Source organism: Chamaea fasciata, unplaced genomic scaffold, assembly GCF_029207755.1.
Source record: "Chamaea fasciata isolate MVZ Bird 193981 ecotype frontalis unplaced genomic scaffold, bChaFas1.0.hap1 SCAF_23, whole genome shotgun sequence".
Classification (NCBI taxonomy): domain Eukaryota; kingdom Metazoa; phylum Chordata; class Aves; order Passeriformes; family Sylviidae; genus Chamaea; species Chamaea fasciata.
Genome location: NW_027094108.1, coordinates 3,611,962 through 3,635,984, shown reverse-complemented (window position 1 = coordinate 3,635,984; position 24,023 = coordinate 3,611,962). Strand labels below are relative to the sequence as shown.

General features: G+C 64.9%; 3 protein-coding genes across 11 annotated transcripts; 2 read left to right on the top strand and 1 right to left on the bottom strand.

Annotated features, from left to right (window-relative positions):
* Window positions 1–15: 15 nt before the first annotated feature.
* On the top strand, window positions 16–3,789 carry TNFRSF25 (TNF receptor superfamily member 25). Of its 2 annotated transcripts, XM_066202872.1 has the most exons (7): window positions 16–514; window positions 2,098–2,305; window positions 2,408–2,539; window positions 2,615–2,767; window positions 2,854–2,938; window positions 3,024–3,082; window positions 3,167–3,789. In XM_066202872.1, the coding sequence occupies exons 1-7, from the start codon at window positions 485–487 to the stop codon at window positions 3,787–3,789; spliced, it is 1,290 nt and encodes a 429-aa protein (XP_066058969.1). In that variant the 5' UTR covers window positions 16–484. The 2 variants fall into 2 exon arrangements, with proteins under 2 accessions (XP_066058969.1, XP_066058968.1); XM_066202871.1 differs by lacking the exon at window positions 16–514 and having other exon boundaries at window positions 535–2,305.
* Window positions 3,790–4,117: 328 nt separating this feature from the next.
* ESPN (espin) lies at window positions 4,118–16,158 on the bottom strand. 3 transcript variants are annotated; one of them, XM_066202870.1, is made up of 15 exons: window positions 15,865–16,158; window positions 14,858–15,051; window positions 12,427–12,613; window positions 12,143–12,325; window positions 11,928–12,059; window positions 11,608–11,827; window positions 11,258–11,535; window positions 9,556–9,717; window positions 9,300–9,474; window positions 8,986–9,012; window positions 7,606–7,751; window positions 7,236–7,517; window positions 5,126–5,205; window positions 5,033–5,044; window positions 4,118–4,938 (listed from the first exon to the last, which is right to left on the bottom strand). In XM_066202870.1, exons 1-15 carry the CDS (start codon window positions 16,156–16,158, stop codon window positions 4,791–4,793), a joined length of 2,520 nt encoding a protein of 839 aa, XP_066058967.1. In that variant the 3' UTR covers window positions 4,118–4,790. The 3 variants fall into 3 exon arrangements, with proteins under 3 accessions (XP_066058967.1, XP_066058966.1, XP_066058964.1); XM_066202869.1 differs by lacking the exon at window positions 8,986–9,012; XM_066202867.1 differs by lacking the exon at window positions 8,986–9,012 and having other exon boundaries at window positions 9,300–9,717.
* Window positions 16,159–16,965: 807 nt separating this feature from the next.
* Window positions 16,966–23,481, top strand: ACOT7 (acyl-CoA thioesterase 7). 6 transcript variants are annotated; one of them, XM_066203077.1, is made up of 10 exons: window positions 16,966–17,038; window positions 18,347–18,464; window positions 18,893–19,049; window positions 19,559–19,650; window positions 19,785–19,899; window positions 20,359–20,373; window positions 20,977–21,063; window positions 21,781–21,897; window positions 22,093–22,277; window positions 22,871–23,481. In XM_066203077.1, exons 2-10 carry the CDS (start codon window positions 18,351–18,353, stop codon window positions 22,973–22,975), a joined length of 987 nt encoding a protein of 328 aa, XP_066059174.1. In that variant the 5' UTR covers window positions 16,966–17,038; window positions 18,347–18,350; the 3' UTR covers window positions 22,976–23,481. The 6 variants fall into 6 exon arrangements, with proteins under 6 accessions (XP_066059174.1, XP_066059170.1, XP_066059171.1 ...); XM_066203073.1 differs by lacking the exon at window positions 16,966–17,038 and adding an exon at window positions 17,592–17,685; XM_066203075.1 differs by lacking the exon at window positions 16,966–17,038 and adding an exon at window positions 18,222–18,256.
* The last annotated feature ends 542 nt before the right edge of the window (window positions 23,482–24,023 follow it).

Sequence of the window (24,023 nt, the reverse complement as noted above, 5' to 3'; positions counted from 1 at the left end):
TGTGGCGTGGCTGAGGAAGCCCCACCGGGACAGACAAAGAGGGAGCTGGAACCAGTTCCAGCCTCCCGTTCTAGAGCTCGGGATGGAAGTGGAGTCCTGGGGTGGGGGTCAACACTGCTCCCCACATACTCTGCGCCCCCCCCGCCACCCCCGCTACCGCGGGTCTGAGCCAACGAGCAAGCGAGGGCGGTGGCTGGATCCGCGGAGAGGCAGCGCAGCTCCCTCCCGCGCCCAGCACTCCCGTCATGTGGTTCCGTACCCCCTGGACTCACTTCCAAAAAAGCATTTCCTCCTGCTGTGGTTGGGCGTAAAAGCCTGTCTGGGGAGGGCTGGTGCTCACTTACCACGCGTCGCGTGCTGCTGACGGCAGACATGGGGTGCCGGGGCACCCTGCCTGGGCACTGAGCTGCCCCGACACCCCACTGCACCTGCGGCCCCACTCCCCTCACCGCCCCGGCATGACCCAGCCGCATCGGCCACAAGGATGAAGCGTTGCTGCCCTGGGGTGGCTTGGGTGAGTGTGGTGGTGTGGGGGTCCCATGGAGCCCTGGCACCAATTTTGGGGTGTCCCACGGCTGTGGCCGTAACGGGTCTGGAGGAGGGAGGGGGGAAGATGGATTAACTCCAGTGCCAAGCGCGCCAAAACCGCTTACCCCTCTGGCTAACACCTGGGGCTGGGCTCTGCTGTACCAAAACATTCACGGTGTGGCGTGACCGCGGGGGCCACAGGCCGTAAAGATCTCGGCCACAGACAGGATGCGGCTGTGGGAAGCGTGGGGTCAGTCATGGGGCCACAGGCAGGGCAGTGCCACGGGGAGTGGCTATGCGGACTGCCTGCGGGGGGCTGCCGTCGGGGCTAGCTGAGCGCACGGGTGGCGGCCCCGGCACACGGGCGCCGGGAGCGGCGGCTGCGTTACGGGTGGGAGAGGCGCTTGCACGGCTCAAGCGGCGGTGGCTCTCCCCACCGCGGAGCCAGCCCTGGGCCTGCCCCGTGCCCACGGCTCCCCTGGACACCGGGTACCTGCTCCCCGCGCTGGGCAGGGGCAGCTGCCCGTCTGCAGGCGGGGTGCGCGGGCAGGGCCCCGCTGCGCGACCGTCGTGCCTCAGCGGTGACTCAGATGTGCCGCTGGCAGCCGGGACTGAGGCAGCCGCCCGGATCTGCCAGCAGCGCTCTGCGAGCGGGGCGGCCCAGCGCGGTTTCCAGTCGGCCGGTGGCGGCGGGTTTAGTAGAAAATGATTCAACTGCCGTAATCGGGGCCATCACGGCTGGGAAATCCAGCCCCCAGCGAGGAATCCCCTGGCTCCCTGCCCACACTGTCAGTGCCACGGTCCTCTCAGCCCCCGGCCCGGCCAGTGGAAGGGGTGTCAGCGTGGGCACTGCTCGCTGCACCCCACCGGGGCTTCCAGAGGAGCGGGGCTGTCCTGCGGACAGCACCTGGCACCCCGCGGGGGAGCAGTGACCTACTTTGGGACTCGCGTAATGAGGCGCGATAGCATCGCAGAGAGCGTGAGCCAGGCACGGCTTCCTTTCGGGGAGGAAATCACCTCCTCTGTGAGGGAGATAAACCCCAGGAAAATCAAAGCTGGCAGGGTTAACCCCTACGCTCCCGGCTACTGACACCTCCCTGATCTGGCATTCTCTGGCACCACCAGTCCGTGTGCCTGACTCACTCGTCCCCATCCCTGGGGACATGGCAGGGGTCCTGTTGGCACGGGCAGTCGAACATCTCGGTGCCGCTCCCCAGCCAGCCTGGAAGCACCATTTGCAGAGCACACGGAGACACTTGGCAGCCCCCTGGGCACGGTGGCCCTCACAGTGCCAGCAGGAAGTTGCTCGCTCGTGTACTGCAGGGTAAGCAGAGCACAGGGGCTGCCGCGGGGCATTCCCGGCCCTGGGGCAGCACACCCACGCGGTTTTAGGGCAGAGGGCGGCGGCTCCAGCCGTTCTGCCCTGTGCAGGCACCGGTGTCCACACAGTTCCAGGTATGGCTCTGGCTCCGGTAGCCCAGCATGAGCTGGTATGAGGGCCGTTCCCACGGGTGCACGGCTCCTGGAGCAACCTGGCTGCCTGCAGCCCTCGTCTCTCCCTGCTTGCAGGTGATCCTGGCAGCGCTGTGGCTGGCGGCCAGCGAATCTCAGCCCCCAGGGTGGCGGGTCCGCGCCATGCGGCAAAGGCAACGGGTCCCGGTGCAGCCACTCCTCCGCCTGCGGAGACATCCCGCCGGCATGAGCGGCAGAGGCTCGTGTCCCGCCGGCACGAACTGGATCGAGACTGTTCAACACTGCTGCCTTCCGTGTCCCGCAGGTGAGCGCTGCCCGGTCCGTGTGGCATGGCACAGCATACCATAGCACAGCAGGTGCATTGCTCCAGGCGGCCGTGCTCCCTGTCACCCCACTGTCCCTGCAGGGACATTCCTGCGCAAGCCCTGCGCAATCCCTGGGAATTCCAACGACTGCGTCTCCTGTCCTGCGGGCACCTTCCGCACACAGCCCAACACCCTCAGGGAGTGCCAGGCTTGCTACGAGTGTGACCGACAAGGTGAGCTGGCTCCACACCGCACCGTGCTGTGCTATGCAGCGCTGTGCCATGCTGCTCACCGCCTGCTTTCTGCAGCTTTCCAGAGTGTGCTGAGCAACTGCTCGGCCACCAGCAACGTCGCCTGTGGCTGTGAGCCCGGCCGCTTCCGTGTCTGCCTTGACAAGCAGTGCACCGAATTCTCTTGCCGGAAATGCCGGCCCTGCACTGGACGCCTCATCCAGCAACCCTGTGAGTGCTGCCAGCTGCCCCATGTTACCTGCCAGCTGTGCCACCTCTGACTGTGCCACCCTGCCTCATGCCCACCCTCTCCCCAGGCTCGGAGGCGCAGGACACACTTTGTGACAGCAGCTGTAAGCCTGACTTCTACAGAGAGGGTGACGAGTGCCGGCCATGCCACACGTAAGCATTGACTCTCCAGCCAGGAAGGCATGTGGGGCCCATGGCATGGCACAGCATGGCACCCATGGGTCCCATCTCCTTGCAGGAACAAGGACACATGTGACAAAGAGTGCCAGCAAGTGTGTGGCAGCAACAATGATCAAGGTATGGGGGCAATGGGGCCAGGGTCGGTGGTGTGCAGTCACCGTGCTGGCCAGCTGATGGGAATGCTCCTGCTCCTCCTTTCAGGCTCGGGTCTGGAGTACATCCTACTGGGACTCACTGGGCCTTTCTTCCTGGGTGTGCTTGCCATCTACCACAAGAGGAAGAGGCTCTGGCGTGATGCCCTGGCAGGTGGTCCCCTCCCCACAGCACAGGCCGTCACCTCAATGGCCGGGACTGCAGCCACACCATGGTGCCAGTTCGGTGCCCGGAGGTGGGACAACCTGTGCTGGACCCAGCCATGCTCCCCACAGGGGACAGAGCGTGCCACTGGCACAGCAAAGCAGAGCCTCAAACACCAGGCAAACACTCAAACACTGCTGTGTGAGCCGCCCAGTGATGAAGGGGAGCCCTCTGCACCCCCAGAGCCCCGTGGTGCCCTGCTGCAGGGCAGCCAGCTCTACGCTGTCATCGATGTGGTGCCAGTACGGCGTTGGAAGGAGTTCATGCGGATGCTGGAGCTGCGGGAGGCAGAGATTGAGCTGGTAGAGCTGGAGGTGACCCACATCCGCGACCAGCAGTACGAGATGCTGAAGCGCTGGTGCCAGCAGACCAGTGCCACACTGGACCACGTCTTTGCCGCCCTGGAGCGCATGGAGCTGGCTGGCTGTGCCGAGGCACTGCGCCAGACTCTGCCCGTGGGACCCTGATCCCCAGCGTCAGCACCCTGGCACTGGGAGGTCCCGACACCTCCACACCTCACTGGGCTCCTCATCCCAGCTATACCCCTAAGTATTGTTACTTATGCCGTGTAGACATTTTATGTCAGTTTTATGTCCTCTTCCCACCTGCCTGTCCCCTCTATTTATGTCCCCCTGCCCCCAGGGCCGGGGAGGACCTCATGCCCCAGCACGTCGGCTGCCCAGCCCCTCGCGGGACGAGCGGGCACCGAGCCCACCGCGAACCCATGGGATAGTTCTCAAGGCTGCCCGCTGCAGGGCACTCCTTCCCCCTCCCCAATAAAGTGGTGTGTTCTCCATCCGCCAGCCCAGGCCCTTCTTCGCAAGGTGGTGCCGGCCGGGCACCAGGACACTGCTGGCCTCAGGACCACCACTGGTGCTGTGGCCACCACAGGTGACAGGCAATGTGGGTGCTGGCAGACATGCCGGTGGTGTGGGTGTTGGGGGTGATCGTGGTGATGTTGGTGATGGGGGCACCGCTGTCGGCGAGCATGGTGTGGGTGGAGGGTGGAGTGGGCAGCCCCAGGAAGGCGCGGGGCACTGCTGGCGGGGTTTATCGTTTTAATCGCTGGAAAGGCAGGCGGTCTGGGCGGAGGTGAGCCGGAAGCTGGCCTTGAGCGGCTCTGAAGGGGCAGGAGTGAGGGCGAGCGCGCTGCAACGGCGAGTGGTGCCAGCGGGGCGTGCGGCGAGCCCAGCCGCAGCGGCCGAGCCGGGCAGTGCACAGGGAGCCGCGTGTCCCACTCCGCGGCAGCTCGCTTTGCGACGGGCAGCACAGGGTGGCGGTGGGCTGGCGGCAGCGGGATGTGGGGGTGTGGGGGGCTACGGGTGCCTGGGGCTGTGGGGGGGGGCTTCTCTGGGATGGGCTATGTGGCCATCCACAGCAGGAGGAGGGTGCCGAAGCATGTCGCGGTCCATGGGAGGACCTGCCAGCCTCCTCCTGCTGCGAAGAGCCAGGATGCGGTGTGGCGTGGCTAGTGCTTGGCTATGTCCCCCTTCTTGAGGATGATCTGTCGCTGCCAGGGCGCCAGCTTTGTTTCATCGTACCCGAGAGTCCTTAGCTTTTCCGACTGCTCCTTCTCCTTCTCCTCCTCCTCCCGCTTCAGTTTCTCCTGCTCTTTCCTGCTTAGCAGCAGAGGGCACAGGGCGCCGCGGTCACCAGAGCCGCGGGAGCCGCCGTGCCCGCCCACCCAGGGAAGGGGCTTGCGGCACTCACCGTTTCTGCTCCCTGCGAAGGCAAAGGGAAGAGTGCCATTAGCAGAGCCGCGAGAGTGACCGGCTGGTGCGGCATCCCCCGACCCTGGCTCACCTCTCTTCCTCCAGCTTCTTGCGCAGGATGTCCCTCCTCCAGGCCGGCATGCTGGCCAGGCGCGCCTCCTCTTCTTTCTCCTGCAACAGACAGCCGTGTTAGCGGCCCTGCCGGGAGCCCGCCCTCGCTGCCGGCACCATGGGGCCCCAGCATCATCCTGGTGCGGTATCACATCCTTCTGGCAGCCGTGTCTTTGGCACGGTACTGGTGGGGTTCACCAGCACGTGGCTCGCCGACGCGCCCCTCACTGCCCACCTTCCGCCGGCGCCGGGAGGAGGAAGGAGCGCGTGGCGTGGCCAGCCCTTGCAGCACACCACAGCTTTATTGCATGACACGCGGGGGCCCACGCTGCCCCGGCACCGCAAACGCCACACCAGAGGGGAGCGCAGCCCCGCCGCTGCGCCTCCCACACGACACACAGCCACGGCAAGCGGCAAACACTGCAACCTTGGCCCGGGGCCGCGCAGAACAACACCCAGCCCTCTGCCGAGCTGAGCTGCACCACGAGCCACAGAGGCAGGCGAGCACACCCGGACACTAGCCCACAGCTGTCCCCTGAGCTTGCTACTGCCCCATGCCACACCACTGGCACAGCCTGCAGCATCCCGCCGGACTCAGGTATCGAACATCTCTGCCTCCTTCTCCTTCCAGAAGGAGAAGCTGCGGTCAATGAAGCGGCAGACGTCCTCCTCGCTGAACTCTCCCAGCTCCGGCACTGGCACTGCTGCCCCCTGCCCTTCCGGGGCCATGGTGGAGGGCTCTGGCAGGCTTTCTACCACTGCCACAGGGTCATCCCCAAAAAACTCCTGCACGAGGTCCTCAAAGCCGTCAAGCCAGTGGCGGTGGCCAGCCTCGACCTGCTCCAGTACGGTGCGGTGGAAACGGCGGACGTGGTGCCAGCTGTGGCTGCCCAGGCGGTCAAACATCTCATAGCAGAGGAGGTGGCGGAAGCGCCGCTCCTCGGGGCTGAGGGGCATCTCCAGCAGCTGGAAGTAGCCCAGCATGAAGAGGTCGAGCGGGAGGCTGTCGTGGGGCATGGGCGAGCCGCCGACATGGGGCAGGAAGTGCTGGGGCCAGTACAGCAGCGTGGTGCGGCTCAGCCGCCGGATCTGGCGCCCTGGGACCCGGCGGGCGACACTCCTCCAGCGGGCCAGCAGCCGCCCCGCTGCCGGTCGCCGCCTCCCCGGCCGCCGAGGCCGCTCCTCCCCAGGCACTGCCGCGAGTGCCCTCTTCTTCCAGTGCTCCAGGAAGAGGAAGACGGCGCGCTCCTTGCACCCCCTGGTGCGTTCATGTGGGCTGCTTGGGTCTGGCAGTGCTGGCCTGCTCCGCCGCAGAGCCCCATCCCCGTATTCCTCCTCCAGGATGGGTCGGCGGGTACTACCAGGGGGCTGCACCCGCTTGCGCTTAGTGACCCTGGGGGGAGGTACAGGGGGCCCCCCTGGGCCCTCGTAGTTGGCCTTGAGGCTGCGGACAGAGACACCGCAGCCCAGGATCTCACGCCGGGCGTCGTGCTGGGCACCGGGGCTGCCCGCTGCTCCCCCCGCCCCAGGGCCCTCCCGGCCTCTCAGGGTGGCTGGCGGTGTGGCCACGCTCCTCGGCAGCGTGGGGGACTGGCTGCCGCGGGCAGGCGCGTCCTCGTGGGCGAGGGCGAAGCGCCGGGGTGCCGGGGAGGTGGAGAGCGGCACGAGTGGCAGCAGCTCCTCCTCCAGCCCCCCTGGAATCGGCTTCCCTGGCTGCGCCTCGTGCATCACCCGCAGGCTCCCCAGCTGCCTCTCCAGGTGCTGCATGTCCTCCTCCCACATCGGCTGCCCGGAGGGTCCCAGTATGCCCCCGCGGGCAGGTGGCCCGTGCCGGCACAGGGGCGGCGAGCGGCTCCCAGGCTGCGGCGGGAAAGAGGGCAAAGGGGCTCCTGAGGCCATGCTGCACGCACCTCGTGCCGCTGCCGCCGTGTGTGGCATCCCCGGGGTATGACGCCCCTGCATGCAGGTAGGGTTGGCCCCAGCCCCACCGGAGCCAGAGGCAATGCCGCGCACGCCATCTCGCCATGTCCTGAGCTGCTTGGGCCATGCCCACGCCGTGCTCGCCGCTGCAGCACGTGGGACCCCCCTACCTTGCGCCGCTGCTCCTCTTCCTCCTGCATTCGGAGCTGCAGCTTGCGAACCATCACCTGCCGCTTCCACTCGGGGATGGGCCGACCCTGCTCGTCCTGGCTCGGCACCAGCGCCTCCACCTCCGCCGCTGCCCCAGCGCCTGCTGCCGGCACCGGTGAGCTCCCGTTCAGCACTGGCTCTGGAGAGCCGCCTGCCAGGCAGCGTGGTGGCCCAGCAGCCTCGGGGGTGGCCGGCGGGGTGGGCGTCCTGGTGGGTGACGGGGAGGACACTGGCGACTCTGCCTGTGGAAGGAGGGAGGGAGGGCGGTGGGCACTTGCCGTGCTGTGCTGCGCCGCGCCACCGGCTCCCCTGGCCCCCATCACCACCTACGTTGGCCCCTGCCTGGCCGCTGCCGGAGAAGACGGTGGTGAAGCCTTTGCTCTGTGGCGTTGGCTTGAGGCTCTTCCCAGCTTTGATCTCGGCCAGCAGCTCCGAGTTGTCGCCGGTGGGGGACATCATGTTGAAGGACTTGGTGCCTGAAGGGAGGCAGGACGGGCAGTAAGCACCATCTCCCTGCCCCTGTGAATCCCCCATCAGCTTTGCAGGGTAGAGGGGTGGAGGGGTGGCTGGCTGACTGCCCCCCTCCCCACCATCCAGGAGCCCCTGGAACACCCCTGAAGCAGCATCCTGACACCCAGATCAGTCAGCACAGCACATCACCAAACTCATCAGTGAGCACATCACCAAACTACAGGGTCCTTCAGACCCCAGTGGATCAACCTCCCAGCACTCAACAGCCTGGCACCCCAGCTTCACAGATCCATAAGACCAGCACACCAACAGCAGCTAACAGGGTCCACGGCACCCTACTGCAGTAGCACCCCAGCACCCCAACACTTGGCTGTAAGGGTCCCAGCCTGGCCCCAGCCCCAAATGCCACTCCATGCCTCCAAGGCACTATGTTGCAACAGAAATGTGCCTCTGGACGGATGGCTCCGTGGCCGGTGGCAGCCCTGCAACGGTAGCACGGCCCCTACACTCCCCTGGCAGCTCCCGGCAGCGATGCACCCACAGCCTGAGCCAGACTCCCTGCCAGCCCGGTGCCCAAAGGGCTGCGTGGCACCGGCACTCCCGGGGATGCCCTTCCCACTGCTCATGCCACCCGCCTCGCGAGCACCCACCGTCCGTGCCAGCCATGCGTGAGTCCCTAACGGCCCATGGTACCGTGCCAAGGCAAAGCCCCCTCCCCGCGGCAGGCGCCCGCAGCTCGCTCCGCTCGGCTGAGCCACGCCGGAGCCAGAGGGCTGCGGGTGCTGAGGGCCCAGCGGGACGCGCGCGCTGCCATCCAGCGCCGGCTGAGACCCCCCGGTCCCGGGAGCCGGCGCTAATAAAGCGGGCGCCGAGCAGCGGCCAAGCCCGCCGGCTGCAGTCAGCGGCGGGGGAGCGGCCGGTGCGCTCACGTGGCGGGGTCACGCCGGCCGGCTGAGCGCGAACAAAGGCTCTCTGTGTGCGGGGCCCGGCTGCCTGCCCGGCCCTGCCTGGCGGCTTCGGCAGCCCCGCACCAGCGCTCGGCCTCCCGCGTGGCACCGCCGGCCGGCGACGCGCAGCGAGGGCCCGGCGGCCGGAGCGCCGCGGGCGGGTGACAGCCCCAGCGGCCGTCGATGCCCCCGTGGCTGCAGCACAGGACGGCGCCGGCACGGGCCCCTCCGGCTGTGCCCCGCGCCAGGGCACCCCCTGAAGCAGGGAGGAGCGTGGGGCCGCGGTACTTACTCTTCATCTGCCTGAGCGCCTTTCCTCCTAGGGAGAGAAGCAGAGAGGCGGCGCGGGGCGCGCGGCAGAGGAAGGATTTGGCCACCGCGAGACAAGAGAGAAGAGAAGCGGCCAGCAGTGAGAGCAGGCAGGGGCGAGCGGGCGTGGGGGCCCCCGCGCCGACACCGGAGGAGAGAAGGACAGAGAGGCTGTCAGGAGCCACGCGGCCGAAGTGCCGCGGGAGGAGACGAGCCAAGGAGGTCAATGCCACAGTGCAGTCAACGGGACAGTGCCCAGGATCACTCCCCGTGCCCACCCGGCACCCTGCCACTTACTTCCCGTAGAGGACGAGGAGCGGCGGGGCCCGGCAGGAGTCTCTGCAAGAGGGGGCGGCGGTGGGGGCGTCGGGCAGGCGGTGTCGGGCAGTGGTGGGGGCGGGGGCGGGGGCGGCAGCTCGGCACCAGGCTTGTTCTCCCCATTGCTCATGGTGTCCGCCGAGATGGGTGATACCTGCAAGAGAGCATGGGCAGGCGTTCGTTGCTCGGTGCCGGTGCCACTGAGCTGTGCACAGGCTCTCGGCGCGGGGCTCACCTCCTCGGTGTGCGCCATTCGCTGGGGGCCTGGCTGCTCGGCCACAATGTGCCCCAGGTGCTTGTAGTAGTCACCGGTGCTCGGCTGCTTGCCGAAATTCCTTGACCGCCTGCTGGAGTCAGCCCGGCGCAGGCCCTCGGGACTGCTGTCACGCGATGCCAGCTGCAATGGGGAGCCCACCTCAGCACCGCCGTGCCCAGCTATCACTGCAGGGTGCAGGGCTGTGGTGGAGTAGGACTGTGCCAGCGGTTTGCCTTGGGACAGATGCAGAGCTGGGACAGACAACAGGTGCATTCCCCGGAGTCTATGCAGCAAACGGCTCTACCAGGGGCTGCGTGCCATGGCGGCAGCGTGTGGCATCAGTGCCTGGCACTGTGACCCCATAGCCCATGCCCAGGATCCTGCCCAAGCCTCCCCCAGGATAACCCCCTGGGAACAGGAGTGCCGAGCCCCAGCCCCGCGGATTACCGGAAGCTTATCCCGCGTGGGGCTGGGGCCCAGTTCCAAACCTCCCTCTGAACAGGGCTCTCAAGCAGTGCAGCCTCAGCTCACCCCGGCGCATTCCACAGCGGCTTTGTGAGTTGTGCTGCCGAGTGCTGCGCTGCAGGGGGCTGTGCCTGCTCCCTGATTTTGGAGTGCCACCGTGGCATAGCCCTGCTCCCCTTGCTGGGGGCCCTGCTATTTGCATTTCCCCGTATGCCACCTCCACCCATGGCATTTTCACAGTGAGCCCAGGTGCTCGCTGCCACCACCAGCCCCTGCTAAGTCAACAAATTTCAGCTGGGTGCTTCCTACTCTGGCTGCCGCGGGAGTTATGCCAAGCCTGGCTCCTGCTCCAGCAGTCCCAGCTCTGGTCTGGTGCAAGGATCCGTGTCGCTGAGCCCTATTTCAGGGAGCACCCACACCACTGTCGCACCACCACGCGCCCACACCTCCCCAAGGTAGCCCGTTACTCTGGTAAGCACTAAAGAGCCAAGGCTGTGTGCAGTGAGCACTGTGGGGTCCCGAGCCCACCAGGTGCCTGGCACACACTGCTCTGCCAAGACCCCTACCCCATGTGCCCCGTTTCCCAGAGCACTGGGCTCTACCAGTGTCCTAACCATGCCCAGAACCCTGTCCCCGGTGAGGGCGAGAGCCATGGTAGGGGGTCAGAGTGGCCCCAAACCTACTGCATCCCTACGCCTCCCCAGCCCGCCATGGAGGGCTGCACCCCTCTTACCTGTGCACGCCTGGCTGAGCCCTCTCAGCTCCTGGCAGCGCTGGCTGTGCCACCCGACACCTGTGGCGCGGGTGACACTGGAGCCGGCCGCTCGGGTTACCGCCTGCGCAGCTGCCCACGCCCAGCTCGGCATGGTGCCGGTGGCATCGCCAGGCCTCACGGGCGCGGCTGCCATGGCATGATGCTGCCGGGTGCCCCAGCCGGTGCAGCAGTGGTGCGGGCCCACCCAGTGCCATGGAGCCACGAGAGCATCACTGGCCCCAGCTTGCTGCAGCCTCACTGCTGGTTGAGCCCCAGCCCCCTCAGTGCACGTCAGCGCTGCAGGCATGTGGCCTCCAGCTGTGGCCAGGGACTGTCCCCTCCCAGTGCAGGCAACAACTCCTCAAAGGGGATGGGTGCCCGGTGGAATGTCCCTCCCGGGTAATGTGTCCCTTGATCTGTGTAGGGGGCATGGTGCAGGGGACACGGTGCATGGGGCCGTACCTCTCGGCGCAGCGCCTGGCTCTCCACATGCCGCAGGTTGTTCTTGGCCCGCACGTAGATGTCAGCGGTGTGGGGGGCAGCGGGGGGCGCAGGTGCAGGGTAGCCGGGGGGTGGTGGGGGTGGCCGGGTGGTGGGGGGTGGGGGCGGTGGTGGGGGGAAGGCAGGGGGTGGTGGCGGCGGGGGACCCTCGCCTGCTGGGCCCCGGCCCCGTGGCCGCATCTCAGGGTCCAGCATGTCCATGTACGCCTGCATGTCCGCCAGCGCCGGCTCAGGCACCCCTGCGCAGGGCAGGGGGTCAGGGGGGGCTGGACCCGCACCCCCCGCCCCGCGCCCCCTGGCCCCGCACTCACGGGCGGCGGAGGCCCCTGTGGGGCCGCCCCTCTTCTCCCCGGTGCTGGATTGGCTGGAGTGGCAGGAGTCGTAGTTGGAGAGGGTGCTGGCAGGGGAGCCCACCTCGAAGCGCGCCTGGGGCACCGATGCCGTGGTGTTGGGCGATGACATGCCCGAGTCGGGCTGTCGGCATTCCCCATCCGCCGAGGGGTCTCGTGACAGCACACGGTGCTCCACGCTCTGCTGGCACAGCCATGGGGTCAGGAAGCAGGGCGGGGGGGGGATGCCTTGAATGCTCCCTGTGTGCTCCCCACGCCCTTGTCCCCGGACACAGCCGTACCATGTTCTCCACGGTGCGCAGGTACTGGGCACAGTGGCTGTGGCCATTGTAGTCAGCAAGATCAGCTGCTGTGTAGCCATCCTGGTCACGGATGCTGAGGTCGGCACCGTTCACCACCAGGATCTGGCAGCACTGGGGAGAGTGGGGGTGCATGGCAGGGCTGGAGGGAAGGCCCCCCCCCTCACCCTGACACCCTGTTGGCCAACAGCACCCACCTCCAGCTCGCCATTCTCGGCGGCATCATGCAGTGGTGTGCCGCCCCAGCCATCGGCGGTGATCTCCCCGCCGTGCAGCAGCAGCCAGCTCAGCACCTTGGCATGGCCACGACTGGCAGCGAAGTGCATGGCCGTGGCCCCCTCAGCATCTCGCTCCGACAGGCTCACCGTCGTGAAGCTCATCTGTGTGGGCGGGCAGGCTGAGCACTGGGGCTGAGCACCCTGTGCTAGGCCACCTCACTGTGCCACCGTGCCATGCCATGCTGTGCCTGGACAGCGCTTACCAGCCATACGATGACAGTGTTGTGGCCCATCTGGGCGGCGGCGTGCAGTGGGGTCATGCCGTCGTAAGCGCGCGCGTGGGGGTCAGCCCCACAATCCTGCACCAGGTACTGGATGATCTCCAGGTGGCCCTCCTGGCAGGCGAGGTACAGCGGGGTGGCCCCCGTCTTGGTCTGGGCACTCAGCGTACTGCAAGCGGGGCACACAGCGCCCGTCACCTGTGGCCACTGCTACTGCCAGGGCTGGGACAGGGGGCAGGCAGGATACAGGGACATGGGACTTGTGGGACACAAGGAACATGGGGAGGTGCAGGGGACACAGCTGCAGGCAGGCAGGGCAGTGCCGTGGCTGGGAGCTGTCCACCCCATGGCTTCCCATAGGCCCCCATACTGCGGCGGTTGCTGCAGCTGCAGCCGGAGGTCACTAAGTTAATCAGCCTGCTTAGGCTAAGCTCCTTCCTCCGGCTGTTTTTGGACACTGCAATTTAGTCGTATTTTAAAGTAAGCTGCTTACACAGCACCGGCCGTGGAGCCGGCGGGGAAAGGCCAACCTGCACCATGGTGCTGCCCAGCCTAGCTGCCGGGTGCTGGTGTCCCCTCACTGCCCCAAAAGGCCTTGGCATCCTCGTGTCGCCAGTCCTGAATTGTATATCCCAAATCGTACAACCCAAATCCTGAATCCCACACCTTTTACCCCACATCCCCCATATCCATAGACCCATATTCTGCATCCCACATCCTGCATCCTGTCTCCCGACCCCACAGGAAGCTGTTCTATTAAGTGCTCCATAAAAAAACCCTGTTGAATATTTAAAAAAGGAAGAGCAATAAATACTCTGCTCTGTTATCGCAACGATCGCAGGCCCTTAATAATTGATCCCTGTAACTGTGAGACGGGCTGTGGCCAGCACTCCCTTCCCGCTGTGCCTTGCGTGCTGTGCCACTGGGTGCCTGCCCCGTGGTCCAGCAGAGCCAGGCTGGCATAATCCTCTGTGCTGCCCCAGCAGGGGCTGGGGATGGGGCTTGGGGCAGTTGCCGGCTGGGGTGCAGGGGACAGCGGGTGCACAGGCACAGAGTCAGTCCCTGATTCTCATTTCTCAGTAATTGGGAAGGGGTTAAGCCACTTGGGGAGCACCAGTAAACTGCTTTGCCAGATGGCTGAGACCCCATGCTGGGCCACCGGCTGCCGGGGTCCCCGCGGGCCGATGCGAAGGTGGGCTGGGAGCGCCAGCATCCCGCAGCGGCACCAGGGATTGGATTTCGCAGCTGTAACGGAGCCTCCGGGCAGGCGTGGGGCTGGGAGCAGGGCCAGTCCTAAATAATTCAAGGGGAAGGCGGTGACAGCAGCGGAGCAACCCCGGCAAGCAGCGTGAAAGGCAATGCGAGTGCCGTGCCACACCTGGGCTGACACGGTGGGCGTCGAGCAGGAGCAGTGACTGGTTTGGGGCTGGGTTCGGGCTGCAGGGGTTAATCCCAGAAGTGCTTGGGGCTAAACTGGCACACCTGGGGCAAGGAGATAAAGAACTGGGGGTGGGACAGCTCTGGCCAGTAAGTGCCATGGGATCCAGGGATCTCTGTGGCCCTGCCTGGAGGAAAGGATGCAGGGCTCTGGTGTTGTGGCACCCAGAGACAGAGGGGTGCCAAGTGCCACTCGTCCCGCTGCCTCAGGACTCCCTGGATGTGGGAGAGCTGTGCAATCCCTCTCATCCACAACCCTGGAACCTTCCAGGGACAATGTGGAGCAACAGCGCATCCCCCCGGCTCCGCTTTGGCCGGGTCTCTGGGTTATTTCTAGTGGCCTCTGCCCACCACAGGAAATCGGATTAGCGGCCACCTAATCGCCTGCTGCAGCCTCGTGGCGAGGCCCGGCATCGCGGGCCCCGTGGGCTTCTATGCCACGTAACCCGGGGACCAGCCCGGCCCCCGGTACGCTCGGGAGGAAGAGCTCAGGGGATGCTGCCGCGACAGAGCCGTCTGAGAGGGGCTGCCATATCCAGCAATGCCCACGGACCCGGGCAAGCGGAAAGGTCGTCTCCGGCGCGGGGAGCAGCCTCTCCTCGGCGGTCAGCCTAATCCATTTACATAACAGCGGGCGGACAAAGACGGCTGTGTTATCGCCCCGCGCCAGGAGCCGACTCAGCGGCCAGTGACAATATTTCTGCCAGCGCTCGCCCCTCTCCTCTTCGCCCCTTCTTTATGGACCATAAAGAAGGTGCAGCTGGCTGCCCAGCCTGATAACGTGGCCGCGTTGCTCTTGGAGCTGGGGGATCAGGGTGGCCGCAGCATTTGTCCCCAGTGCTGGCACCTTGCCCAGTGGCTGGAGGGAGGGTTGGGGCCACAGCAGGCACCTTGTTCTCCCACTAGCCCTTCTCCTGCTGGTGGGTGCCAAGCTTCCGGCAGACCCTGTCTAGCTGCCAGCAGTGGGGGCCGTTACCTGGGGCAGTGTCCCAAGAGGAGTCGCAGGGAAGGGAAATCCCCTTTCACCGCGGCGTAGTGGACGGGCAGTGCTCCCGTGTTGGTGGCTGCCGTGGGGTCACTGCCTCCAAAGCGGAGCAGCCAGTCGATCACCTCATGGTGACCGAAGCGGGCTGCCAGGTGGAGGATGGTGGCACCAGAGTTGTCTGTGTCCTGCAGGAGGAAGTGGGACGGCGGTCAGTACCAGGGACCAAGCCCTTCCGGCTGGGGGCTGGGGACCGCAGGTAGCCGTGGGGCATCCCCCAGCCTGGAGCTGCTTCCGGACGGGTGGGGTGGCCAGGGTGGAGTTCCTGTCAGTACGGAGCGGGGCTGGAGCACGAACACAGGGCATTGAAGGGACCGTGGGGCCAGCGTGTCTGCCCTCCATCAAGGGCCAGCGTCTGCACACAGTGAGTGCTGCACAATGCCCTCCTTGTTCTACCGGCCGCGGAGCCCCTGGCCGCGGGAACTTGCCGCCGAGCCCCGCTGTGCCGCCGGCCCGTCCGCCCTCCACGCTCGGTGGGGCGCGGGTAGGGCTGGCCACTGTCCAGGAGGTCGCCGATGCGTGCTGACCCCTTCCTTCCCGGCTAATCTCCGCTCCCAGCCCCGCTGCTGCCTCCTCTTCCTTCGGCCGTCACATGTCTTTAACTCTCGGCCGGCCCCGGGGCAAGCCGCTTACCGCCCCGGTCCCGCCGTTGTGTAATCCCGGGAGGGGGCGGCAGCCCCGGGGAATATGTGCTGCCCTCGAGGCTGAACCCCTCCGGGATGCCGGGACTCTCCGGGTCCGTCGAATGCCGCCCGATATGCACGGCGGAGCCCTGCCCGTGCCGGCTAGGGCGGACCCCGGCTCGCCGTCGGCAGAGCTGGGACCACCACGCGTGACTGTTTACCCGCGGCCACAGCCACCCACACGGGACCGCGGAACGCCTCCCCGGCCGCCCGCGCCACCGAGGAACCCTCCGCCGCCCCCCGCGACCCCGCTCGCACCTGCACGCCGCAGCCCCCCTGCGTGAGCAGCCACTGGAGACAGGCGAGGTTGCCGGTGGCGGCGGCGTCGTGGGCCGGCGTGGCCCCATTCCGCGCCCGCGCGTCCCCGCGGAGCGCGGCGTCGGCCGCCAGGTACCGGAGGCAGGCGAGGCGGCCGGCGCGGGCAGCGTGGTGCGCGGGGGACGCGCCCAGGGCGTCCCGCAGCCCCGGCCGCAATAGCCCGGCCGCTCGCAGCCCCCGCAGCGCCTCCACGTCGCCCTGTCGCGCCGCCTGCAGCGTCCGCTCCAGCGCCATCCCGGCGGCGGCCCCGGCCCCAGCGGCCCCGGCGGCCCCGGCGGCCCCGGCCGCCGCTTGGCACTGCGCGGCGCTCCCGCCCCGCCGCCCCCCGGCCCCGCCGGCTCCTCCTCTCCCTCCCCCGGGGCCGCCCCTCCGCCCGCCCCGCCCGACGGCGCGGCGATTGCCCGCTGCTCGGGACCCCCGCACCGTTCCCCCCGGCCTCAGCTGGGGCAGCCGCGCTTTGCCGAAAGGCGAACGGGACCAGGACCGGGACCGCTGCAAGTCCGGATGGACCCCAAAGCGGACCGTACGTGGCTGCCGGCGCCGTTGTCCGCGACCTTGGGCAGTGGCCCCACGGGTGTCCCCTCCCGCCGCCCGCCCAGGCGAGAGGCGCGGCAAATATGGGCTCCTCCGGCAGCCCCGACGTGCGCTGCCGGTCCTAGCAGCGCAGGCAGAACGGGGATTGCTGGGCTGGCGGCTGTCCCGCCTCAGCCTGCCGTGGGGTGCCGGCAGCCGGGCACGGTCCTCTTTGGAGTCCACCGGACTCGCACCGGTCCCGGTCCCGGCCGCCACTCGGCAAAGTGGTTTTATGAATCGCTTGCAGGGCAGGGCCGGTCAGCGGGTGGCGTGGGAGGACAGGTGGGGACCCTCCTCCGTCAGCACCGCGGACAGCGAAGGTGCCTCTCGATCAGCACCGAGGACAAGGCAAGGCCGCCTTGCCCGCCTCCTTCTCTGCCTGCCCCCCGCCCTCCCTGCCCGGCCGTCCCGCCCTTCCCCGCCGGGGGTTCATAAAGCCGGTGGCGCGATGGAGAGCGGGAGCACCATGTCCCCCTCGGGCGTCGCGCGGCTGGCATCCCGGCTCCTGCATCCCTCTCCTGCCTCCGCCGAGTTGTGCAAGGTGAGAACTCCGGCAGTCCCGGCCCCCTGGGCCCACGGGTTGCCCAGTCTGCCCGCAGACCCTCCGGTCCCTCACGGAGACGTGCCGCCGCGCTCCCGCCAACGAGAGGCGAGAGCTCGCGTTCGGCGTGGCCTCGAGTGCCGCGGCTCCCGGCACCCCGCCTCCCCCGGGCGGGATCCTGGACCCTTTCCGGACCCTGCGTGCGCTCCACTGCGAGCTGTCACTGCCTGCTCGGGACTGTCACCACCACCCGACCCAAAATCCCTGGGCGCCCGCGGGAGCTGTGTTAGAACCGGAGAGAACCGACGGCGCCGGGAACGCGGGCGGGGAGGGGCGGGGCTGCCTGTGCCGACCCGGAGGCCCTGGCTCCCCACGAGTCCCCGCGCTGACAGGGCACTCCTGGGCTCAGCGGGGGGACTCCCGTCCCGGTGGGATGACACGACCTCCGCCCCGGTGCCGCCCTCCGTCCCGGCGCTCCTCCCCGCGCGGGGGCGCGCCCACGGCGCGGCGGGGCGTGTCCGGGCGCGGCGGGGCGTGGCGTGGCCGAGCGCGGCGGTGCCGCAGCGCCGCTGCGGGTGGGGCGCCGGTGCCGCCATGTCGGAGCCGGGGGCCGCGGGCCCGAGCCCGGCCGCCATCCAGGTGTCCAGGTACGGCCCCGCCGCGGCCGGGGACCCGGGCAGGGCTGGGCAGGGAGGCGGGCGTGCTGGGGGCCGCGGGCGGGTGCCGGTCTGCGACCGAGATGTTGCCCGCCCTGCTGCCGGCTTCGGCGGCGCCGCCCGCTTTAGTCACGCTGACAGTGACACCGGCCGCGAGCAGAGTGCAGCAGCGCCGCGCCCGTGCTCTGTGCTGCAGGGGCTGGGAGCGGGCAGGGCTGCCGCGGTTCTCCCGCCTGTGTCCCCGCGGCTCCCGAGCGGGGCCGCCCTGAAACAGCAGCTCCTGTCCGGGCCGGCGGGCAGCCGCTGCCTCAGAGCCCCCCGGGCCGTTATTCGCCGTGGGCAGAAAAGCGCGGCTGCCGCCGGGAGGCCGCGTGGAGCACTTACACGTGCCCGGCTCGGTCTGTGCCGCACCGGCGCCCGGCGGGGTGCGGCCCCGGTGAGACGCCGGCCGCCCCACCAGAGGCGCCCTGCTTCCTTCCGCTCCCAGCGGTAATTCGGAGCGGTTTCCATTGCAGCTCACAGGAAGCCGCGTGCGAGCAGCGATGGCCCGACAGCTCAGCCGGTGGGCGATATGCTGCCTCCGGGTAGCTGCACCAGGGCTGGGCTGGGGTCGCGGCAGGGGTTGTGAGTTCTCATGTGCCTCCTTCGGCAGGATTATGCGCCCAGACGATGCTAACATCGCGGGGAATGTCCACGGGGGAACCATCCTGAAGATGATCGAGGAGGCAGGAGCCATCATCAGCACTCGCCACTGCAATTCCCAGGCCGGGGTGAGTAGGTGCCGGAATGCCTGCCAGCCTCTGTCATGGTGACCCTTGACTCCCTTCCGTGTCTCTGGGGCAGCAGAAGTCCCCTACTGGGAGTGTTTGCTCCTGCACGCATGCCACTGGTGTCTCTGGCTGCAGCTGGGGCAGGGTCTCAGTAGCCAGAAGCATTCTGCTGAAATTGTGGTTTACTAGCAGAAACATTATTGTTCATTATTGCTGTTGATGTTTTAACTCCTGAGAAAGGCAAGCTGGGGCTACCCTAGTGTTGGTTACAGATGGGGAAGGAAGCGTGGCCAGTGACTGATAAGGTAGCGGTTGCAGTATCTGAGCTGCACGTGGCATGGCTGATTTGGCTGGTCTCAGGGAGCTGCCAGATGTGGTCCTGCGTGGCGTGGATGTGATTGCTACCTTGGCTGTCTCACCATCCCCAGGAGCCCTGTGTGGCTGCACTGGCACGGGTGGAGCGGACAGACTTCCTCTCGCCGATGTGCATCGGCGAGGTGGCCAACGTCAGTGCTGAGATCACCTACACCTCCCGGCACTCTGTGGAGGTTCAGGTCAACGTCATGTCTGAAAACATTTTAACAGGTGGGTGGCCGCTGGTGGCTGTGTTCCAGAACTCCAGGAATAACAGTGTTAAGTCCAGAGCTTCTAGCAGTGACTCCATCCTCTGCTCCGTCACTGGCAGCATTTGGCAGAGAGGACGTTTAGCATGTTTATTGACAGAGCTAGGGGTGCAGGGAGGGCTGGTGCTGGGGAGGGAGGCCAAGCAGGCGCCCTGGGATTCATGGCTCCATTGTAGTGAAAAACAGCAAAATCTGCTTGTAGCTCTTCCTGCCTGATTTGCTGCCTGTGGCTGCCTTTGGCCTGAAAAAGTCCCTTTTCCTGCTGTTGCTGTGACAACCAGTTCCGCTCGCTGGGACACCTTCCCAAAAGCGCATTGTCACATCTGCTACGAGCTGAAGCCTGGCAGGAGCCGGCAGGGCAAGGGGCCACCAATGCCAGTGGCACTGGCGGTTTGTGCCCAACCCCAAACTGGTGGCTGGTACAGCACTGCTGGCCTTGGCACCATCACCTGCTGCCCCCTTCTCCTCCAGGGGCAAAGAAGGTGACGAACAAGGCGACACTGTGGTATGTGCCGCTGTCCCTGAAGAACGTGAATAAGGTCCTTGAGGTTCCCCCCATCCAGGTAGGACAGCTCACTTGGGTCCCCCAAAACTGGAACTTGTCCTCCCTGTGGAATGGCACTAACCTGGCCCTGTTGGCACTCCCAGTTGTGCCGGTGGCTTTGCCAATCCCCTTCTTACCAGCCTTCTATTCCAGTATGCAAGAAAGGAGCAGGAGGATGAGGGGAAGAAGCGTTATGAGGAGCAAAAGCTGGATCGGCTGGAAACTAAGCAGAGAAATGGTGATGTGATCTTACCTGTCATCAACCCAGGTAAGACAGGCAGTGTGTAGCCAGTGCAAATTGTCCAACAGTACTGGGAGTCAAACTGGTCCCCAGGGCAACTCTGGCCATCCCCAGGGCCCTGTAGCTGCAAGTGTGCTTTCTGAAACACCACACCAGAGATGGGGATGGGATTTTAGAGCCACAGTGTGTGAGTGGATGGGGAGCTGAGTGGACACCTGTGATACCCTGCAGGGGCTGCTGGATGAGATCCCCTCTCCAAAACCCCATTCCTGTATCACTCCTTGCATCCCTTGTGTGCTTGTGTGCAGGTAGAGCTGATTTTGCTCAGCAAGGGGTAAATGCAAGTGCTGGGCAAGGTTAGCCTCTCGGCCTGGCTATGGTCTTCAGGCAGAGGTGGAGAGGTGACACATGGGAAATGTTGGGGAAAGTGATGGGGGATGAAAGTTGCTCAAATGCATTTTTCTCCTCTGTCCTCCCTGCTTTCAGACAGGCAGACAAAAGGTAAGGCTCAGCCGGCGCTGCTGCATGGGTGGTCATCCTGCGTGGGTCTTGGCTGCTTTTCCTTCCTCTGAGCTTCTTTAACATCTCTCATTAGATAGAAAACACAGCCACTTCTGAGAGAGGATTTTCTCTGCTGGGAGTTTGGGGGTGTGACTTCTGTCACCTGGAGGTTGTGGTGGGACAGGGGTCACCAGAATGTGCCACGGTTTGGGGCATGGGGGTGAAGGTCTTCCCACCAAGGGGAAAACAGGGGCTCTATGCAGCAGGGTCTGGGAGGTTCAGCTGAGGGGGGAAGCAGACAGCTGTGTGACCCAGTTCACTCCTGTTTGCTTTCATATTCTTTGAAAGCTTGAAAAGAAAGAAATGAGCTGAGCTAGAATAAAGTGAATGGGTGGGGATTAGAGGGAGGCAGGAGCCTGTCAGGTGGTAAACAGTCTCTTCTCTTGGAGCTTCTCCAGCCTGGTTTAATGACTGGTTTCAACATAGCTCCGCTTTACACAAGCCAGCCCCATATCTTCTTCCTTTGCACAACTTAAGACCGGGTGTATGGTGGTGTAAGGGTGCCAGCTGAGCAGCTCTCACCTTGCTTTGCTTTCTAACCAGAGCCACACACCGTTGGCTACAGCCAGTCCAGCCTGATCCACCTGGTGGGCCCATCGGACTGCACACTGCTGGGCTTTGTGCATGGAGGTGAGTTAGCATTGCCCTGTGCAGCAGCTGGGTTGCAGGCCCAGGTGGCTTTTCCCTGGAGCAAAGTGTGGTTGGAGAGTGACTCAGTGTTTTTGGTGGGCTCTGCCTCTGGAGGCACACAGGCCCCTTTGCACTGACTGTCAGGGTCAGAGTTACTTTAGCTGGGACAAAAGCTTTGTCTTTTTCTGTGCCCCAAAAACTCATGTACTTGAACTATAAATCCTACAGTTTTGTCATCGCCTCTGAGATTGCGAATCCTGGAGTACAAACATGCAGCATATGATTGCAATTAGCTGAAGTAATTTCTTCTTGGCTGGCAGTGCCCATCACCTGCAGGGGTGGCATGTGTGGTATAAGCCCTGAGAGAGGTGTGCTTGCTGAAGGCTGGGACAACACATACCTAATCCTTAAAAAAAAAACAAAACCAACATGGCTCAGAGCTGTTTCAAGGTTTGTGGGACTGATCTTGCCTTGCAAGGGTGAGGTTTACTCAGAGGAATTTGGGAGAGACAGAGCTGACCTTAATCACAGGTCTGCGAGGATGTTCTGGTATTGACAGGAGTCCTTGTGCTGCTATTGGATTACTGGCTGGGGCTTAGTCTCTGGTCCAATTCCCCAGTGTAGCTTTGGCCATGCTAAGGCCTTACTGACCTTTGCGTGGTTTTCCTAAAATCCCACTGACTTCCCTGAGACAGGACCCTCTGCTTCCCCTCACAGGCGTCACCATGAAGCTCATGGATGAGGTTGCTGGGATTGTGGCTGCCCGCCACTGCAAGACCAACATCGTCACTGCCTCGGTGGATGCCATCAACTTCCATGAGAAGATCAAAAAAGGTACCAAGGGTGGTGGCAGGCACTGTGATCTCCTGTGTTGCCACACCCTGGCTCCCTTGGGTGTGCTCTCAGCAGGACAGGCTGGTAGAGAAAATTAGTCCGTGTTTGATTTGTCCCATGCTCCACTTAAGACAGCTTACTCATAAAACATGCAGGACCATTTGCTCCCTTCACCAGCCTCTCTCTGTTTCACAGGCTGTGTCATCACTGTCTCAGGACGTATGACATTCACAAGCAATAAGTCCATGGAAATAGAAGTCTTTGTGGATGCTGACCCATTTGTGGATGAGCCTCGGGAGCGGTACCGTGCCGTCAGCGCCTTCTTCACCTATGTGTCCCTGAGCAAGGAGGGGAAGCCCCTGCCCGTCCCGCAGCTGCTGGTAAGAGCTTTTCTCTCTGGATTGGGGCCAGTGGGGCCATCACCTCTCCTGCTCCTCCTGGGGCAGAGCCCAGCTGGCCTTTTTGTCTATTTTTTCTACTGACTAACTCAAGGGAAGAGGAAGAAATCAGGCTTCAGGGTTGTTTTGTTTTGGTTTTGGTGGGTTTTTTATTGTTCTAATTTTTTATTTCTTCTGAAAATTGCCAATGTGGAGGTTGGGAATTTTCTCCTTTCTCATTGTTGAGGACAGGCTGCATGCGGGCTGTGCACCAGGGGACCCTGAGTGGCAACGGAGGCCCCCACATCCCTAATTGCTGCTCCCCATGGTGTCCACATTCCAGCCTCCTGCCTATATTAGCTCCCCTAATCCTGGCAGGGCTTTGCTGATGTGGTGCTCCTGACTGGGGGTATTGGTTAATATTTGATATGGCACAGGTCTCCTGCTTAATGCAGGAGCACGCTGGGCTGTCATGTTGTGTGTTTGACGGAGGGCAGCTTTTCCCTCACACTTGTGTGAGGGGGAGGCGTGTTTCCCTCCCGCACACACTCGCAGCATGCTGACGCTGCAGCTTTGCACTCCTTCTGTGGCCTCAGACGGAGACAGAGGACGAGAAGCGTCGCTTCGAGGAAGGGAAGGGCAGGTACCTGCAGACCAAAGCTAAGCGGCAGGCGCAGCTGCAGCAGTCTGCCCAGCAGTGACCTGTCTTGGCACCCTCGCCGCCAGCGCCCGCCAAACATCCAGGTTGTTTCCCGTTCGTTTTGTGTCTGGTCCATGCCAGCCCCATGCCTCCGCCCGCCCCAGCCTGCTGCTGGCCCCACTGCTTTGCTGCTGCTGGGCTCAGCACCGTAGACCTCGTGCTTCAGGTGGCTGAAGCTCCCTGAAAGCCTCCAGGAGTCTTCCCAGGCACTCGCCACCTGCCTCCACAGCCGTTGTTGCTGTTTGATTCCGTTGGTGACGCTCCTGCCCGTGTCAGAGCCAGGACAGAGGCGTGTGGTGGCTTGAGGGGCGCGTGAGGCCGCGAGTCTTTGTGCTGCTGTGTTCGACTCGCTGGTTTGTCCTACCATGCACACCAAAGCTTTCGTACGTGCCGCGCCGGGGCCGCACTGAATGTCTGTGACATCTCTAGGTAGTTCTCTGTGCACATCTAAGTTATTTAAGGAATCCTGTGGCATAAATAAAGTCTGTTTCATTGACTGGAATGAAAGGCTGACACTTCTATTTCAAACAAGCGTGCTTTTCCTTCCTCCCCCGGATCCGCCCACGCTCCCCAAGTGGCGCCAGGCGCTCCCGACTTTAAGTCTGACTGTTGTAATGGGACCCCCAGAGCAGTTCCTGGTGGAATTGGTTCCCCGTTTGGGATATTAAACAATAAACTGACAGGAGGTTGTAGTGAGGTGTGGGCTGGTCTCTTCTGCCGTGCCTGCAGTGTGAATACCGGGGTAATGGCTTTGGGCTGGCAGAGTGGAAATTCAGAACAGATTTCAGAAAATGTTTTCCCTGTCCGGGTGCTCAGGCAGCAGGAACGTGGTGGAGTCACCATGTCTGGAGGTGTTCCACGGCGTCAGCACGTGGCTGATGTGGTTTAGGGGTTACCGTGGCGGTGCCGGGCGGGCAGTGGGACAGGACCATGGCAAAAGTCTCCAACCCCGCCGGCTCCGTGACCGAGCCCAACCCGGCCCCGGCAGCCGCGGCCCCGGCCCGCCCCACAGCACCGGCGGCGGCCCCCCGCAAGTCTCGCGAGACCGG

What these genes read in the sequence shown, in the direction of transcription:
- ACOT7 (XM_066203072.1), top strand. Translation starts at nt 18,237, where the DNA reads ATGGCCCGACAGCTCAGCCGGTGGGCGATATGCTGCCTCCGGGTAGCT. An exon ending in ACTGCAATTCCCAGGCCGGG is followed by an intron (nt 18,465 to 18,892) that starts GTGAGTAGGTGC and finishes CACCATCCCCAG; the next exon opens with GAGCCCTGTGTGGCTGCACT. An exon ending in GCTGGGCTTTGTGCATGGAG is followed by an intron (nt 21,064 to 21,780) that starts GTGAGTTAGCAT and finishes TTCCCCTCACAG; the next exon opens with GCGTCACCATGAAGCTCATG.
- ESPN (XM_066202867.1), bottom strand. Translation starts at nt 16,158, where the DNA reads ATGGCGCTGGAGCGGACGCTGCAGGCGGCGCGACAGGGCGACGTGGAG. An exon ending in CTCCTCGTCCTCTACGGGAA is followed by an intron (nt 7,752 to 9,299) that starts GTAAGTGGCAGG and finishes GCCTCCCTTCAG; the next exon opens with GCACCAAGTCCTTCAACATG. An exon ending in GCGGCCAGGCAGGGGCCAAC is followed by an intron (nt 7,518 to 7,605) that starts GTAGGTGGTGAT and finishes CTCCTTCCACAG; the next exon opens with GCAGAGTCGCCAGTGTCCTC.
- TNFRSF25 (XM_066202871.1), top strand. Translation starts at nt 2,011, where the DNA reads ATGAGCTGGTATGAGGGCCGTTCCCACGGGTGCACGGCTCCTGGAGCA. An exon ending in CTGCCTTCCGTGTCCCGCAG is followed by an intron (nt 2,306 to 2,407) that starts GTGAGCGCTGCC and finishes CTGTCCCTGCAG; the next exon opens with GGACATTCCTGCGCAAGCCC. An exon ending in TGGCAGCAACAATGATCAAG is followed by an intron (nt 3,083 to 3,166) that starts GTATGGGGGCAA and finishes TCCTCCTTTCAG; the next exon opens with GCTCGGGTCTGGAGTACATC.